This window comes from Delphinapterus leucas, chromosome 3 (assembly GCF_059928025.1).
Source record: "Delphinapterus leucas isolate spDelLeu-1000000601 "Yukka" chromosome 3, BTC_Dleu_Yukka2, whole genome shotgun sequence".
NCBI lineage: Eukaryota > Metazoa > Chordata > Mammalia > Artiodactyla > Monodontidae > Delphinapterus > Delphinapterus leucas.
In genome coordinates this window covers 10,957,627-10,975,543 of record NC_143131.1, presented here as the reverse complement: position 1 = coordinate 10,975,543, position 17,917 = coordinate 10,957,627, and the positions used below count along the sequence as shown (strand labels likewise).

General features: G+C 44.2%; 1 protein-coding gene across 1 annotated transcript in view; it reads left to right on the top strand.

Moving 5' to 3' along the window:
• The window catches only part of CTNND2 (catenin delta 2), a 47,980-nt gene that overhangs the window by 8,131 nt on the left and 21,932 nt on the right, over window positions 1–17,917 (top strand). The window contains exon 2 of the mRNA XM_022581404.3: window positions 2,148–2,232. Within this exon, the coding sequence (XP_022437112.2) occupies window positions 2,148–2,232 (85 nt within the window). The remainder of the gene's footprint in view (window positions 1–2,147; window positions 2,233–17,917) is intronic.

Sequence of the window (17,917 nt, the reverse complement as noted above, 5' to 3'; positions counted from 1 at the left end):
AAACATAACTAAACAGAAACAGACTCACAGATACAGAGGACAAACAGGTGGTTGCCAGAGAAGAGCGGGATGGTGGGATTGGGGCGGGGGAGTGAGTGAAATAGGTGAGGGAGATTAAAAGATACAAAATTCCAGTTGCAAAATAAATGAATCATAGGGATGAAATATACAGCACAGGGAATATAGTCAATAATATTGTAATAACTTTGTGTAGTGACAGAGTTATCACGGTGTTTATTTTGTAATGTATACAGATATCGATCACTAGGAACTGACAGAGTGCTGTAGGTCAATTATAATTCAGTTTTTTAAAAAAGAATAAAGTGTACCTGTGTCTGTATCCATGAAAAGATCTAAAATTCTCTAAATCAAAAGAATTTAATACATTTAGAGCATGATACTAGCATAAATGTGAAATCATTTAGCAACTGTCCATTTCAGTGAAAGAAAACATGTATATTACTTAAATACAGCTTATCTCTCATAGAGAAAAAATCTTGAAATTTATAAGAACTCTGTATTTTTTTCTTTTAAAAGTACACAGTATAACTAAGAGATTTTCAAACACAAGCCAAATTTGAATTCCAAGTCAGCAATAACAATAGTAAGAGTGACTGTTACTGTTTCCAGTAAGTAAACGGATGAAGAATACTTAAACGTAGTTGGTCTACATTGCAAACGTGAAGACCCAGGAAAATAGCAGACATTTAATTGATCATGTATTAGCATCCCATCATTTCATTTGCAGGTCTTCACACATCCATTCGCTCTGGCTTTCAAATCCAAGCTCGACCTGATCCCATCTAACCATCTGCTTACTTTGCATTTTAAAAACTATTTTATGTCAGAAGCAGTTTTGATCTCAATTCAGATGTTCTCTTTGAGGGATCTGTGGGCCACTGCACCATGGGTCAGCTTCAGGGGTGGACTTCACCTTGGAGTCCTCATGAGTGGTTATGTCCTGCCCAACTCCAGGAGTCACCACATAGGCCAGGGGTCGGCCAACTGCAACCCACAAGCCAAATCCCCACCACCATCCGTTCTTGTAAGTAACACTTGATTAGAACACAGCCACTTCCATTCTTTTGTCTATTATTTATGACTCCTCTCATCCTGCAATGGCAGAGTTGAGCAGCTGCGACCAAGACCGTGTGGTCCACAAATCACAGAATATTTATTATCTGACCCTTTACAGCAAAAGTGTACCAGCCCTTGCGATCAGGCACAGTGTCACAATAGCCACTCAAGTTGTGCTGCTGTTGTGGACCCAGCCCGTTGGAACAAAGAATCCGGAGGTAGTTAATAGTTGCCCTCACCACTAGTCAAAGTGACTCCCAAGAATTGGATTGAATTTAATCAACATGGATGTATTGACCTAGTGTCTGTTCTGAGATGCAGGTTGGCACTGAACCAAAAGGCGAAATATTTAGCTATAGTTTCATAGGGATTTCAAAGCCATGACTCAAAAAAAATGGTAAGAACCGCTAGTCCAAAAGTTTCCATGACCTTACTTTCTCACTCCGATCCAGAGGACAGAACTTTAATCGCATGAAGGGCTTTGTTTATAGATGCTTATCCACGCTCATCCCTCCATATAAATGTAAGAGAGTGTGTGTGCCAGTGTGTGCACACGTCAGCTTCATGCCAGCCACTTGTGCTTGGCATCATCAGCAAACGGAAAACAATTGCCTGTAACCCCTCAGGTGTGTAGAGCCAACGCTATACGTGCTCTCACGCTTCGGTTGAGAAAGTGAATATCTTTTTTCTCCTTACTTACTACACAGGTGTTAAACAACACTGCCATTAAAACCCTGTAATCTGGCCTTTCCTAGTTGCTATCCTTCTCTTCTTTCTGTTCCATTTTATAGTCCAGCGCTAAATCTGCATTCTGACTCTTGGGTTTGCATTTTGAAAGTTCTTTGCCAAATTGCAGTGCCTTCCTGTCTCTCCCCTTCATGGGTATGTGGGTGAGAATGAGGCTGGAGACTGGTGACAGCCATCCCTTGTACTGTCCAGTCTGGAAAAAGAAAAGAGCCAGAAAAGCCATGAAGCTTTTATTCCTTTTATTCTTGCTGTTTCCTGACAAGTCAATTTGAAGCCCAGCTGTCCCGCTCACCATCTTGCATGTCCTGTCTTTTCTTTATCAGACACTCTCCGAAGGTAATCAAGGCCGCATCTCAGGTTCTGAACAGCATGTGGCAGTACCGAGATCTGAGGAGTCTCTACAAAAAGGTAAGGTTTGCTTTACCTTCTTGGCTCGTTAGCTGCACACAGTCCCTGAGCCCAAAGACACCATATTTGGTCCTAACGAGATGTGTCATAGGTATGAAGGGACCTCGTCTGAGAGTCTGAGCAATTGAAACACAGCTGAAACAAGAGATCAATGAAGAAGCAAAAGAAAAGGGTCACTAAGTGTCCCCTGAATATACACTAAGATTCATGAACTTTCTGGATTGGACAGACCAATAGCCATAGAGAAAATAAGATTGTTTTTCTGAGCTTCTGTATTGTATAATAGACTAAAAAGTAATAATGAACAGAGGAATTTTGCCAAAAAAAAAAAAAAGCATCAATAAATAATGTAGTAATAGTAGAGAGGAGACAGAAAAAAATGTAAAAAGCAGTTCAGGAGGTTGAGAAGAATTGCAGCCCAGGAGCATTGAGTAGAGACCCGACAGCCTGCCCCACGTTCCTAGCCTGAGACCCTGAACTAGTTACTGATCAGGTTGAAGGGCTGATGATCCTAACGACAGCCGTAGGTCATAGCAAGAGGCTGGGCATTCGTTCAGCAGACTCTCCCCAGGCCGGCTGGAATTTATATCATACATTTCAGAGGAGACTTCATCCCCAAAATGGTTTAAAAATAAACCTTAAGAGAAAAAGGTCACATCTAGAAATTTTAATTCTACACCTCATTCCCAAATGCTGCTGAACAAAAGATGCATACTTTTCTTTTTTGCTTGGGAGGGGAGAGAGTCCTTTCACAACATCTCCCGGAAGTTGTCGTTTTGTTGTTACCCGACCAGCAAATGTGAGTCATTTTAAATGATCGGAGATCCCAGGACAGATTTGAGTTAACAAATGGGGCGGAGGACGCCGCTGACAGATTGGCAGGGAGAATAGCCTAGGCATCGATCTCCATAGGATTTCAGAAAACGTGAACAGGGCTTCCATCAACAGCTGCCCAGAGCACCTCCTTGCAGCCCCTGGCAGCCTGCATGGAGGGAGAGGGGGAGCTGAAAGTCATTGCCACCTTGGTCCTCAGCCTCCCAGTCTTGGGCTCGGGAGGTGGGGTCACAGCAAGAGACTCACATCAGAGGGGGCAAGACCCATCTTGCCAGAGGGAAAATCTGTCATTTTCTAAGCCAGTGGGAAAAAGTAAATATTTAATACTGGTCCTACTAAGTTAGTCTATTTCTAGATTTCCCCGAGGTCTTTCTGTTTCCCGTAAGCATTCATTACTTTGTACTTTAAAGTTTAGCCCATATATTTCAAAATTCTCTTTCAAGGTTTTTCTGTTCCTTAAGAGGAAGTATGTTTAGGCTGAAACATTGCAAAATTAAGGGTTAGGGGAGTGTTCTGAATTAATTATATCCTTTCCTACGTATCTTGCTGTTCATCGAAAGTGTTTTGGGTTCCATGCTGTTTGAAATGCACATCCCAGCATCCCTACATGGTTCCTTCCAGGACTCTTCCAGGAGACAAATGAATTCTCTCCCAGGACAGGATCCTTCAGCTAAACAGGCAGCCAGACATGAAGAACACGCTATAAATTAGAAAAGAGCTGGTCGTTCTGAATCGGTGGCTCCAGAAGTTCAATGAAATATTACTGCCTCAAATAAACTCCACTTTCCCTTGGATCCCGAACATCTCTTTGCTGAAATGCACCTTCTCATACTTCTTTGCATTGAAGGGAAACGGCTTTTAGAGACTCTACAAGTTATTTGTTGAATAGTAGTATGAGTTTTCCATCTTAGTTTTTTCCTGTGTTGGTAGTAGGGTTCAGAAAGTGTAATTGTCTCTCTCTTTCCATGAAAAAAAAAAAAAAGAATGTGTTGACAGAAATTTAATGGAGCTAAAACTCAAGAGCTAAAGAGGGTTTAAAATGTGGTTCATGTGAGGAGACTCAAGAAAGACGGGCTGGAGAAGCTGATGGTGATGTTTTTCATTGACCCAGGATTTTAAAATATTGAGAAAGAGCTGTTTTCTTTGTTTTGTTTTTTTTTGGTTGCATTGGGTTGCTGTGCGCAGGCTTTCTCTAGTTGCGGCAAGCAGGGGCTACTCTTCATTGCGGTGTGCGGGCTTCTCGTTGCAGAGCACGGGCTCTAGGTGCACGGGCTTCAGTAGTTGCGGCACATGGGCTCAGTAGTTGCAGCACCCAGGCTTCAGTAGTTGTGGCTCGCGGGCTCTAGAGTGCAGGCTCAGTAGTCATGGTACACAGGTTTAGTTGCTCTGCGGCATGTGGGATCTTCCCGGACCTGGGCTCGAACCTGTGTCCCCTGCATTGGCAGGCTGATTCTTAACCACTGTGCCACCTGGGAAGTCCCAAGAGATGTTCTTAATAACTTCCATATTATGCAGTCGTGATGTGGAATGAGGACTTTATGCTCAGTATAAGTGCTGCTAATAGCAAAGCTCAAAATGCACAGAAGCTTTTCTTTTTTGAAAGGTCCTTTGGTGAGAAAACCCAAATTCATTCATCCTTATGAATTGTTTTTAATCAGCAGGACAATAGATTTCCATTTTGTTCTTCATTGACAATTAATATATCATTTAAGAATGCCTAATCCATGTCTTTTAATTATCCATGCTTCAAATCTATTTATTAAACACCTAGTATAGGCTTAGAAAAGGAAGAATTCCAAAGAAAACATGACACGTAGAGCAGCTGCTGTGGATAAAAATGAAATATGGAACAACAATCGGCAACTACGTTAGATTCAGAGTTATGTACCACAGGTTTACTGGATAAATTAAGAGAAGGAAAATTATAGAGAAAAATCTTGAATCTGCAGAGTGCGCATAAGTTAGGAGGTAAGAGGAAAGGGCGTTATGTCTAAGAGGAAAAACATGAGTAGAGAGATGGAAATTGAAATAAAAATGGCATATCTATGAGACAGAATTAAAGGTCCACCTGGCACTGGCTTATTTCCTCCTAGGACCCAAGCACAGAGGCCAGAATCACAATTCATTAGCTCAGCTACTTTATTTTACTTAGAAATCCATTTAGTACATCAGGATATTCTTTTGGCCAGGAGTGCTGACCAAATTATGTTGGATTCCTGATACATTGTGAGCCAAAACATTTGCATTATCCAAATCTTCAACTTCAGTGAGGCCTGGACTTCTGATTTTCTCCAAGGGAAAATTAATAACTGAAGAAGAATGTTATCACTGGCAGGCTAAATAATGCATCACGTTTTTGTATTTTTTTAAACCAATCCTTAAGATTAGATGACCACAGAGAGAACTTTAAAATGTCTTTATCATCTGTACTGTATTTTTGAAGAGGATGTTTTCTAAAGGAAAAGAAGATGAGCCTTGGAACAGACTTGATAAAGGATAAAAGAAAAGCAAGAGATCAAAAGTTCTTGACTTTTTTGAACATTGGTACTTTAAAAAAACAAGGTCACTGACATAGTAGACTGATTATGTTTGACTATGGTATGGTCTGTTGGGACAACTCGTTTTGGAAGAAGATAAATTTGCTGGGGGTGTGTATGTACAATTATTATAGAAATCATCTCTTACAAACCCTTATATAATACCTTAATCCTATGTACATCTCCAAAAAATCGTTTTTGGTTAGGACCCAGGCTAAGCCACTCTAACAGAGAGACTCAAAAATACAGAAGCTCCAGCTAAACAGGTCTCTCTTTCCCTCTCATGGAACTGTAGCTGGTTAGGCAGGTGGTCCAGGGTCAGCAGGTAACCCTGGGACCCATCTTGTTACTCTGCCTTGTACTAGGGTGTCATCCTTGCCTGTGTGGACAAAGCTCCCTAGCTTAGCTCTTCCCTTCTCATTCCAGCCCATAGGAAGAGAGAGAGGATGAGTGAGGGCAAGTCATGCTCTTTGAAGCAAGCAGCAAGCTTCTGCTCTCCTCCCAGGAGCAAGAACTCAGTCATGTGGCCACGGCCAGGTACCCAGCTGTGGGGGAGGACAGGAAAAGTGGGCTGCCGTGATACCTGCTAAAACTTGGTAGCAGCAGGAAAGGGGTTATTTTACTAAAAGAAGAAAGGCAGTATCAGCTCCAGTAGTCATTTGCTTTTGTTCAAGTATCTTAAATATTCATTGTAATCGCTACCTAATGGGGCATTTTATTCCATTTCAGGGTGACCATGATTTTTCAGAACTTCTTACATTAAGCAAAAATCTCCCTATCTGCAACATCTGCCCTCCAACTGCATACTAAAAAGTCTAATTTCTCTTCTCTATGATAGCCTTCCTGTTTTTGAAGTTAACCAACTCTGTACAAGGCCATCCCTTCTCAGTTGTAGGGATAGCAACATTTATTATTATTACAACTGTTGACTGAAAAAAAAAAAGCACAACCTAAAAGTTAAAAGTTATGTTTTATTCGGTGTACAAAACTGAGGACTTAAGCCTGGGACCCAGCATCTCAGGTGACTCTGAGGGACTGCTCCAAAGAAGTAAGAGGGGAAGCCGGGATACATAGGAGTTTCTGCAACAAAGACCAGGTAGTCAGAATATCAAAAGATGCCTGTTCATTAAAGAAGACCAGACATCTCAAGTTAAGGAGCTTAGTGATTTTCTGCATACGGGAAGATGCAAGAGTCTGGGCTCACTGAAATCATTGCTTTGATGTGCACCTCAGCTCTCTGGGGCCAGTATCCTGTGCTTTCCCATCCTAAGTCTCCTCAGGGGGCACCGTCAGGGGGTAGCTGCAGTGGCTGACTGCTAGATGGGGGGCATCTTGGCTCCATCCTGAGTTCCCTCAGGGCTCACTGTCAGGGCGGCTGTAATGTGATGGCTTGACGGCTGCAGCATCCTTTGCTTACTGATACGGCAGGCAATATTTTTCATTCCCACAACTCATGCTCAGTTGTAATATATCGTTTCCACGACCTTCACCATTGCTATCACTTTTCCACGTGCGTGCAAGTTTGTCAGCATCCCTTTCGTAATGTAGCACCCCAAAATGAATATATTCTTCCAAGTTTATTTGCCGGAGAAGAAAGAGAATAATGAGACTATACTTCCCTGGTGCTGGGCACTGAACTTCAACTAATGAAGCCTGGGAGTGTATTAGTTCCTGGAAGGCTCATTGTACTAGCTGGTGAAGTACAAAGAGCACAGGACTTAGAATCAAACAGCCAGAGGTTAAGGGCACACCCCTGCCACTTACCAGCAGCATGACCTTGGGCAAGTTACGTGAGCCTCTCTGCCCATCGGTGCAGCATCTGACCTTGGGCAGTCCTGTGACCCACTCCTCAGAGGGACAGGGACGATTCACCGGGCCTCACAGTCGGGGATCAGAGATGCGCTGGTGTTGTTTTGTATCCAGCTATCTGAACCTGGTGGGTGGGCAGGTTCCTGACATAGAGTCTCCAGAAAAGTAAATAACCTCTAAAAATGGTCTAAAATGGACCTCTGCGATGGCTTCCTTCTGCTTTATGTATCAGAGCCTGGAACTTTCCTCAACCCTTGCATCCGAGAACCTTCACATCTTTTCATGGAGACTGCGGGCATCTCCCCATTGGTCCCATTCCCGTCCCTTGCTTTCCTCGTCCGTGAGGTAAACGCCATACACCTGCCTGGCCACATCGCTGATGACCTCAAAGGGGACAGCGGTCATCTAAGAGCTTTGTCGGCTGGAGAGTCACATACCAGTGGGAGTTAACTGCTGTGAATCCTAGAACAGTTTTCATGCCGTTTGGCTGACAAATGCTCTTTGCCATCCTGTCCACAGGCAGCTGGACATTTGGATCCTAGTATTTCATTTTATCTTTGTCATCGTTGTTCACCTTCACCTGCATTTTCACGATTCCCTTTCTTTGTTCGTCTTCCCTCTTTCCAGCCCCTCGATGCCTAATCCAGGGCCCCCTTCCCACAGTCTTTCTCCTAAGCAGCTGTGCCAGCCAACGATACTGGCAATGTCTGCACAGCCCCAAAGCAAAGACTCTTGCATGATGGGGTGTAGGTAAACCAAACTACACACATAGGGTTTTGTAGGAAGCCCAGTGGTGACAATGAAAGTTGTCAGGGTTTTAGAGGTAGCTGGAACGCTTTTATTCCATTTTAGTGCGGAATTTGTGTACGTGGCAGGTCGAGGATGCTGAAGACATGCTCGTTGGATTGAGGGTGGTGCAGAGGGTTGGAATGAAAAGGGGTGAGGTTAGGCCCTGGCTTAGGAAACAGCATACCGTGTCCCTCCGATAAGAGGCCCTGCTGTGACCCTGTACGTTGATAGTTTGAAAATGTGATAACCAGCATCACTCTCAGAAAGTCTCCCGACTCCCCGTGACACCATTGTCCCCTGCCTCAGGCTCTCTGGTTGTCCCTCCTCCATCCTTTATGGGCTCGTCTTCCTGTTCATTCCCTAAATGTTGGTGTCACTCAGGGCTCTGTGTTTAGATCTTTCTCATCTCGCACACGGCCTCTTGCTGGGTGTGTGGAGCCCTTCCTTGGGTTCAGTTACCAGCCACGTGTAGTGGTCTCCCGCATCTCTTTCTCCAGGCCCGGCCTCTCCATATATCTAGCCAACCGCTAGATGACCTACTCAGATGCCTGCAGCGCCTCACGTGAGCCCGCTGTTCCTGGATCCGGCTCCTCTCCCTGCGTTCTCTGATCACAGCCCTCCACCTGTCACCCTAGCCAGGACCCAGGAACCACCACTGGCTCTTTCCTCTCCTTCACACATCTGCGTCGAACCCACCAGAAAACCCCAGTCTCCTGTCTCCATCCATCTCTCTCCACGGTCATGGCCATGAAAAGCTGCTTCCGTCTTCTGGATTATCAGCCCCCATCCTAGCTGGCCTCTGCGCCGTCTGGCTTCCTCCACTCCTGTCTGTTCTCCAGAGGGCAGCCGGGGTGAACTTCCTAAAAAGCACACCTGATTAAATTACTACTGCACCTCTCAGTGGCTCCCACTGCCCGCAGGAAGAAATCCAGACATCTTAGCGCAGCCCGTGAGACCTTTCAGGTGCAGCCGCAGCCTAGCTCTCCATTTAATCCCTGCCCTGCCTGCACTCAGCCACCAGCTGTACCTAACTTCTGTGCTTCCAGTTCCCTCTCCCTCCTTGTCTCCCACCCTGTGGAGCCTTTCCAAACATCTGTACTCCACCTTCCACCCTACCTGCCTCCCTGAATATTTTTTTTAATATCACCTCCTGTGAAAATCACTTTTCCGACCCCTTCACCACATCTGAATTAAAGATCATTCCATCTGAAATGATTGTAGAGCAAATTAATTTAGATGAATGATAACTGAATCACTTTGCTGTACACTGGAAATGAACACAACATTGTAAATCAACAATACTTCAATAAAAAGAAATAAATTTTCAATTCAAACTTTTAAAGAATGACTTTTAAGCATCATAAAGAGCATGAACTTAGAGCTAAAAATTGTGCAACATAATGGTGCTATAATGTTTAATAACTAGATAAGATTTATTTGTACTTTTATAGAAAAAACAATTTTCCTCCTTGGTTCAGATATTAATTTGGGGAGGATGTGTATTACAAACTTACAAGTCATTCCTTCATAGAAATTGCAGTGAGACTTGCCCCCAACTGTAGCATAATTAATGGCAACTCCTAATGAATGGAATTCTGAATGGATACCTTAAATGCATATTATGAACAAATGCTCCCTGAAAAAGACTGTGTGACTATGTGCTCGAAAACAAGAATGAAGTAAATGAAATAAGTTAAATGAAGCATGTCTACATCTTTGGCAAAAATAAGGTAAATGGTTTAATTTTTTAAAAAATTGCAGTTTAGGGACTTCCCTGGTGGCACAGTGGTTAAGAATCCACCTGCCAATGCAGGGGACACGGGTTCGAGCCCTGGTCCAGGAAGATCCCACATGCTGCAGAGCAACTAAGCCCGTGCACCACAACTACTGAGCCTGTGCTCTAGAGCCCACGAGTCACGACTGCTGAGCCCACGTGCCACAACTAATGAATCCCGCGCACCTAGAGCCTGTGCTGCACAACAAGAGAAGCCACCGCAATGAGAAGCCTGCGCACCGCAACGAAGACCCAACACAGCCAAAAATAAATAAATAAAATAAATAAATTTATTTTAAAAAATTGCAGTTCATACTTACTTTGATTTCTCTGTTTCTGCAACCTTCTAAATTTCCCTCTTGGCTACCAGTGTCCATGAAGGTTGTCAATGCAGCCATCAGCTTAATGACAAGAAAAATTGACGTTTATCTCATTCTCAGCCATTACAGATCACTGCTGGTCTTCGTGAGACGTTAGGTCCAAGACCAATATAGTGGGGCTTCCTAAACACAAATTCCATTAACAGGCTTTGGTTTTAAAATTGGCGTGCCCCATTTTGCTTTCAAGTGTTATTTACATAGCAGTCACTTAAAATGTAAGCTTGTTTATCACTTGAACTCAGACTTGAACAAGATTTAGCATATGATTCTTAGGCTTTGAATCAAAATCTTCTTTCAATTCTAGTTAAATAGTTCTATGTTAATGTTTAATTATCAGAAATGCAAACAAGATCTTCACATTTGCTCTCATGTTGGGGCAAAATAACCTCTTATTAAAGAATTACAGCCAGGATGCCTGAATGTTGCACTGGATGGTGGTTAATTCCTACCTGGTCGTGGTCGGCCCCTAGGTCAAGGTGCCAGCCAGGAGGTCCCCTGCCAACTCCCATGACATCTGCCTTATGTAGGACATGTTCCTAGAGTCCCAGGGTGAACATGCCAGCACAGCACAGCAGCTTTTTGTCCTTCCCCGGCTCCCATCTGCACCTTCAGACAAGCACTGGTCTCTGGGTCTCAATGGGACTCAGCAGGTAAGACCCCTCTGCCCCAGCAAAGACCCTTGGGAACTCCAGACCACCATAGAAGGTTCTGAGAAAAGCCACAATAGCAACATGGAGTCATCCCAGGCCATCCTGTGCGATACCATGGGAACCCTTCTCAGGGTGACGGATCTACGGGAAGTCGTGGAGCTCCAGGTACAATGAATCTGCTCTGTCCTCTGAGGCACAGACGTGTCCTGAGATGGAGTGAAGAAGTAACAGGAAGCCTCGGGGCATCACGGTGAGAATGCCTCTGAGCACTGGGTACCAGAAGACGGTGATGTTAACTGAGGGGGCACCACCTCTGTTCTACTGTCTTGCTTCTCCATGGGCTGCTCGCCAAGGAAACATGCTGAGCCTTTAAAACAGACCCTGTAAAGTCATCATGGAAAGGGACAGGGCGGTCCCTATTGTCAAGTAGACAATCATCACGGAAAGGGACACGTTGGTCCCTATTGTCAAGTAGACAATTTGTCCAGTGTTCGGCTTATAATGCTGAGGCTCATTATTTTGCTCTACGTATCTCAAAGGGCTTCAGAGAGAACAGCATCTACTCAACCACTCTATGAGCGAATTAAAAGCCTTCGTTCATAAATGCAGGGATCAGGGCTTCCCTGGTGGCGCAGTGGTTGAGAGTCCGCCTGCTGATGCAGGGGACACAGGTTCGTGTCCTGGTCCGGGAGGATCCCACATGCCGTGGAGCGGCTGGGCCCATGAGCCATGGCCGCTGAGCCTGCGTGTCTGGAGCCTGTGCTCCGCAACGGGAGAGACCACAACAGTGAGAGGCCCGCGTACTGCAAAAAATAAATAAATAAATAAATGCAGGGATCAAATCAAAGACATATCAAAGGTCAGAATCCAACCTCTTGACAATCACCAGGGTTCGAAACCAGACTCATTTTACCCCCACTAATAGTCGTGTCCCCGTGTTTCTACAGTTGTGTTCCTGTAGGGCACCCTATCCCCCTACCCACCACGTGAAACGTTGGGATCTTGCATGATGAGCTTGTCTCAAAGAATGCCCAACCACCTGTGCTTGAAACAGAAAAAGGTGGTGTTTCTACGGATAGCAATATTGTATTCACTATTGCCATTTGAATGAGAGAAACAAAGCATAAAACTAATCTTTAAAGATAGACTCTCAGGCTGCGGGTACCATTCAGCCAGTGAGTAATGAGCTTTGATGGGAGTGGAGTCATGCCCTTCATGGCCTGAATCACGCAGGACTCTCTTTTCTTACTGCCATGGGATTCATTTCATTGGCCCTTGCCACCACTGCACTCACAAAATAAGAAATCAATAAGTAATTATGGATAGGGAAGGGGGTGCCTGCGGATTTCCTCAAATGTCCAAACTACAGTGGATGAGAGAGTGGACACAGTGCTCCGTGTTGTCTTTCGCTGCTTCCAGGGGACTGACCTCTATACCTAGATGAGCCAGTGGTCCTGACCGCTGCGAACTGAAGTCACATTTCATGCTTCACATCCCTCATCACCCTCACCTGCTGGATATTTAAAAATCAATACTGGATTGCAGCGAGAACTAGAAAGATATTTTGAAATACTGTCAAGGAAAAAAACACAACATGATCAAAATTCAAAATTTTGATCTTTAAGCTTTGCAGCAAGAAGAGCAAGAAATACTTTTATACTCGCTTTAGCATGTTGCCATTTTGAAAATTAAGAGATTTTTACTTGGGGAGTATCTAAGATGGTGATGGAAAGGTGGTAAATCCTCTATAGAAATAAATTAAACGACTGAATGTAGAGCTGTCATTTTAGCAAGGAAATTGCCTACCAGGAATTTATTAATCTTTCTACTGTGCTGGAAAATTCTTCACCAAGGGATGACTGGAAGGACGTGAAGACTTTTGGCCAGACTCTTAAACAACCTGAGTGCAGTGTCCTCAAGACTCAAAATTGTAGCTCCTTGAGTTCTTTCTTTTCTAAATCACTGTGTGTCAAGCTGGGGTCGGAAACAAAAAGGGTGAGGTTAAACTCAGCTATGACACACATTCGCGTGTTGATTTTTGTATCGACAAGTAAGGTCCTCCTGCATGAGGTCCCCTAACCTCTCGGAGACAATTCGCAGACACTAATCCTATGATATCTGTCCAGAAACGAAGGCACAAATGGGAACAGAAGCAAAAATCAATTCTGCAAAAGTGGAAATCGATGCACATGGCAGTTTCTAAACAAGAAGTGGGTAGTTAGAGCTGTTGTGGGACTGGACCTCCAAGCTGGGGAAAATCCTCGCGAGCGGTGTCCGAGCTGAATGTTTCCTTCCTGCCTCTGCTCTGCCAGGTGGCTTTACTGTAACATTTTAAATCAGAACCTCCGAAAATACCCCAGAGACAACAGGCAGAGGAAAAGGATTGAATCAGGAACTAGAAAACTCGCTAAGCTTTTTTTTTTTTTCTTGGAAGTATAATTGATTTACAATGTCGTGTTAGTTTCAGGTGTACAGCAGGGTGATTCACTTATACATATATATACAGTTTTATATATATATATATATATGTATGTATACATACACGTACATACATATATATGTACGTGTATGTATATTCTTGTTCAGATTCTTTTCCATTATAGGTTATTGCAAGATATTAAATGTAGTTCCCTATGCTCTACAGTAGGACCTTACCTTGTTGTTTATCTCTTTTATATATATTAGTGTGTATCTGTTAATCCCAAACTCCTAATTTATACACCCGCCTTTCCCCTTTGGTAACCATAGTTTGTTTTCTATGTCTGTGAGTCTATTTCTGTTTTGTAAATAAGTTCATTTGTCTCATGTATTTAAATTCTACATGTAAGTGATATTAAATGATATTTGTCTTTGTCTGACTTACTTCACTTAGTATGATCATCTCTAAGTCCATCCATGTTGCTGGAAATGGCATTATTTCATTCTTTATTATGTCTGGGTAATATTCCATTGTATATATGTACCACATCTTCTTTATCCATTCACCTGTTGATGGGAGAGGACAGATCTATCATCTATCATCTATCCTTTAGGTTGCTTCCATGTCTTGGCTACTGTAAACGGTGGTACTGTGAACATTGGGATGCATATCTCTTTTCAAATTAGAAAAGAAACTCACTAACTTTAATGTAAATATACCACCATTCTTGTTGTTTACTTTGGGCAGTTCATTCAAACTCACCCCACCTTTTCAGTGGATCCCAGTAGATGGGATAAACTACGTCTAAGAAAGCCTTAATTTGACTGGGAAGAAAGATCATGATCAATTTCTTCTCTCTTCCTGCCTCCATCTGCACGCCCCCCCCTCCGCCCTCTCAGAAGCTGTTCCTTCCTATGTCCCCATGCACCCCGCCCATCAGGCTCTGGCAGGGAAGGGGGATGAGCAGAGAGGAGAGAGCGCCCGGCCCATGAGGTTGTAGCCTGGCATTCGTATCCCGCCTATCCCCACATGCTGGCTCCTTCTCTCATGGGGGCAGTAGTGTAGTTTGCTCACCAGTACCAGCCTCCAACTGAGGACTCCTGGCCTGGACCTGGCCGCCTCCAGCTAACTGCTCCGAACTCTCCATCCACCTCAGGCTTCTGCTACTCCACTGCACATAGACCAGAGTGGATATAGATTTTGTGCCCTGTAGCTTAGGTAGTTTGGGTAATCCTGTTTAAGAAGAATATACTTTATGAATATAAAATTTCCTACAGGCCTTGGAGGGGGGTCATGCAGTGGACAGGCCTGAGACCTAAGCTTCTTAAGCTCCATGGTTGGTCCACCTCTGGCACTGAGTCTGTGCATCACCCTGATAATGGTACTGCAGACACCAGTCCCTGCGACCCCCAAACTCCAGAGAGCCTGTGGTCAGACAGAATAAGGAGTTCACTTCCTGGGCTTCAGGAGAGGAAGGATGGGGGATGCCCAGCCCATTGACTGCCTCCAAGGAAGCCCTCCCCACCGGCATTCTCCACCCACTAGTGACTTCTCAGCCTAATCTTATATAATCTGGAGATGGAGCATGTCTTAATGCTGCAGGACCTTATTTTGTCCTCCACTTTCACAACTGTGAATGGATGATCTAATTCTTTATTTTGAGGATATATATGGAGCAATGGGGCATCTGGTATTCACTGCTTTGGGACCTTAGCCAAAACACAGACAATGGAAGAAAATTATATTCACATCCTGTCGCAGTACCTTGTTGCAGGTATTTAATCATCTTAAGTTGTCCACAAGTCTAATCAATTGTGTCTAGCACACCCCCAAATAAACATGGCTTTAAAACAAATTCATTGCTCTCTGTTAGTTTCCTATTGCTGCATTAGCAGATTACAGCAAACTTAGTGGCTTCAAGAAACACAAATTCATGATCTTACAGTTCTCGAGGTCAGAAGTGCAAACTGGGCTGAAATCAAAGTGTTGGTTCTGGATGCACCCCTTCCTGAAGCTGCCTAGAGAATCCATCTCCTTTTCCAGCTTCTGGAGGCTGCCACTCTCCTTGGCCAGTGGCCCCTTCCTCCATTTTCTAAGCCATCAGCATAGCTCCTTTGATTTTCTTTCTCTGCTTCTATGGTCACATCACCTTCTCTAAACGCCACCCTCTTGCATGTCTCTTTAAGGACCCTTGTGATTGCATTGGGCCCACTCAGATAATTCGGAGTAATCTCCCTCTTTCAATATCTTTAACTTAACCACACCTGCAGAGTCCCTTTGCTACATAAGGTAGCCTATCACAGGTTCTAGGTAACTAGGACATTGATATCTTTGGGGGAGGGGCGCATTATTTAGCTGGATCTCCATCACGTGGCCATACAAACTGTAAGGCAGGCTGGGACATGTGGTCCAGGTGTGTGTCTGGGAAGAAAAGTAAATGGATTTGTAGCAGTTCTGGCCACATCCTCCTCCCTTACACGATCTCCTCCCAGGCTTCTCCACTGCCGCTCTCCCCTGGGTGTTCTCTGAACTTGCAAGCCTCCATCTCAGTCTTTTTTGCAGACTCCTGGTCTTCCCTGAGGCATCTTTGCTTTTCACCCTATACCGCCTAGTGGAGATGACCTCATCTGGCCCATGGTTGTTTGTTTGTTTGTTTGTTTGTTTTAATAAATTTATTTATTTATTTACTTACTTATTTTTGGCTGCGTTGGGTCTTCATTGCCTCGTGGGCTTTCTTTAGTTGTGGCGAGCGGGGGCTACTCTTCGTTGTGGTGTGTGGGCCTCTCATTGCCGTGGCTTCTCTTGTTGCAGAGCACAGGCTCTAGGTGCATGGGCTTCAGTAGTTGTGGCACGTGGGCTCAGTAGTTGTGGCTCGCGGGCTCTAGAGCACAGGCTCAGTAGTTGTGGAACACGGGCTTAGTTGCTCCACGGCATGTGGGATCTTCCCGGACCAGGGCTCGAGCCCGTGTCCCCTGCATTGGCAGGCAGATTCTTAACCACTGTGCCACTGGGGAAGCCCCTGGCCCATGGTTTTTAAATACATTTGAAGGCCAATGGCATCCACATTTATTTCTCTGTGTGTTCCTCACTCCTGAACTCTAAGCTTACACATACACAACAACCCATGTGACATCTCCACTGAACTAGCTCACAAGCTCTAACCTTCCACACATCTAACACGTACCTCTCAATATCTTCCCCAAATCTATTTTTCCTCCATTGTTGCCCATCTCTATAAAGAGCACCTAACCCACCTGTTTGTTCTTTCCAGAATTCCAGGAGTTATTTAATACCTCCTTTTTCCTTATCCCATTACATTTGGCACCAAGCCCTGCTGATTCTATACTCTGAATATCTCTCAAATCCACCTACCGCTCCCATCCTTATTTTCACATCATCTATCCCTAGGCCTGATGAGATTGCTGCCTGCTTGGTTTCGTGGAATCTCCTTCACCATCTTCAATCTCTTTTCCCTTAAAAATTCAGAATGCACTTTTATAAATCCAAACCTGGCCCAGTCAGTCTCCTGATTAAAACTTCTCAGTGGCTTCCAGTTTCTCTCACTTTCCTACCCTTCTCTCCAAGCTCACCTTCCTCAACCTCAGTGCCTCTGCACTGCATGGGCGAAGGTTCATTCCTCAGCCAAGAATGCCTTCCCTCCTCTCCCACCAAGCCTGGCTATTTCAATCTCAGTTTGTCTCTTCCCCAAGGTAACCTCCCTCTCCAACTCTCCAAGGCTAGTAAAGATCCCTCATAAAAACCTGTGCCTTTTTCTTCCTGGCTCTTTCAGAAATGCAATGTGATATAATCCTGTTTTAAACGTCCATCTCCCCTTTTTCTTCCCCTCAGGAGCCATGCCTACCTGTCTCTGTTCTCGCCCCTGTACCCAGCACAGGTACTTACTAATGTTTATTAAACAAATCGCAACCATGTAGCTACCCCAGAGTTTAAGATCAGCAGAGGGCTCATTCCGTGGCTCTGCTTCCATTTCCGTGGATTAAGGCATTCTGAAGCAGCGCGGAATGTGCAGACATTGAGGTTGGGACCCAGGGTGAACTTTGAACTTGTTGGCCACTGATGAGTATAGATGCAAAATACCTGGCTTTTCAAATGTCAGAATGACTTTGCTGCTAGAAGCCAGACATTTGGATTTGTCAACCTGAAGATGGGACTTTGTACAGTTTCGCACCAAATGTAACTTTGCAGCACTAGCTGGAACACAAAAGGCCATTGGTAAAGATCATCCACATCAGATCTTTGTTTTAAGGCCTCCAAAGTGATGCCAGGGAAACAAAAGGCCTGAGCCGGTCTTATTTCAATTTGCCAGGTGGTTTTCTGCATTCCGTTTGGCACCAGTTAACGACTGTTAGTTAACCATGATATACTTTCTTCGACCAAATTATATCAATTTCTTTCCAACTTGTCAAATCTTCTCAGTAATATTGTTTCTTTAGAATTAGTTCAATGGTAATAAATTGAATTCCTAAAATGGA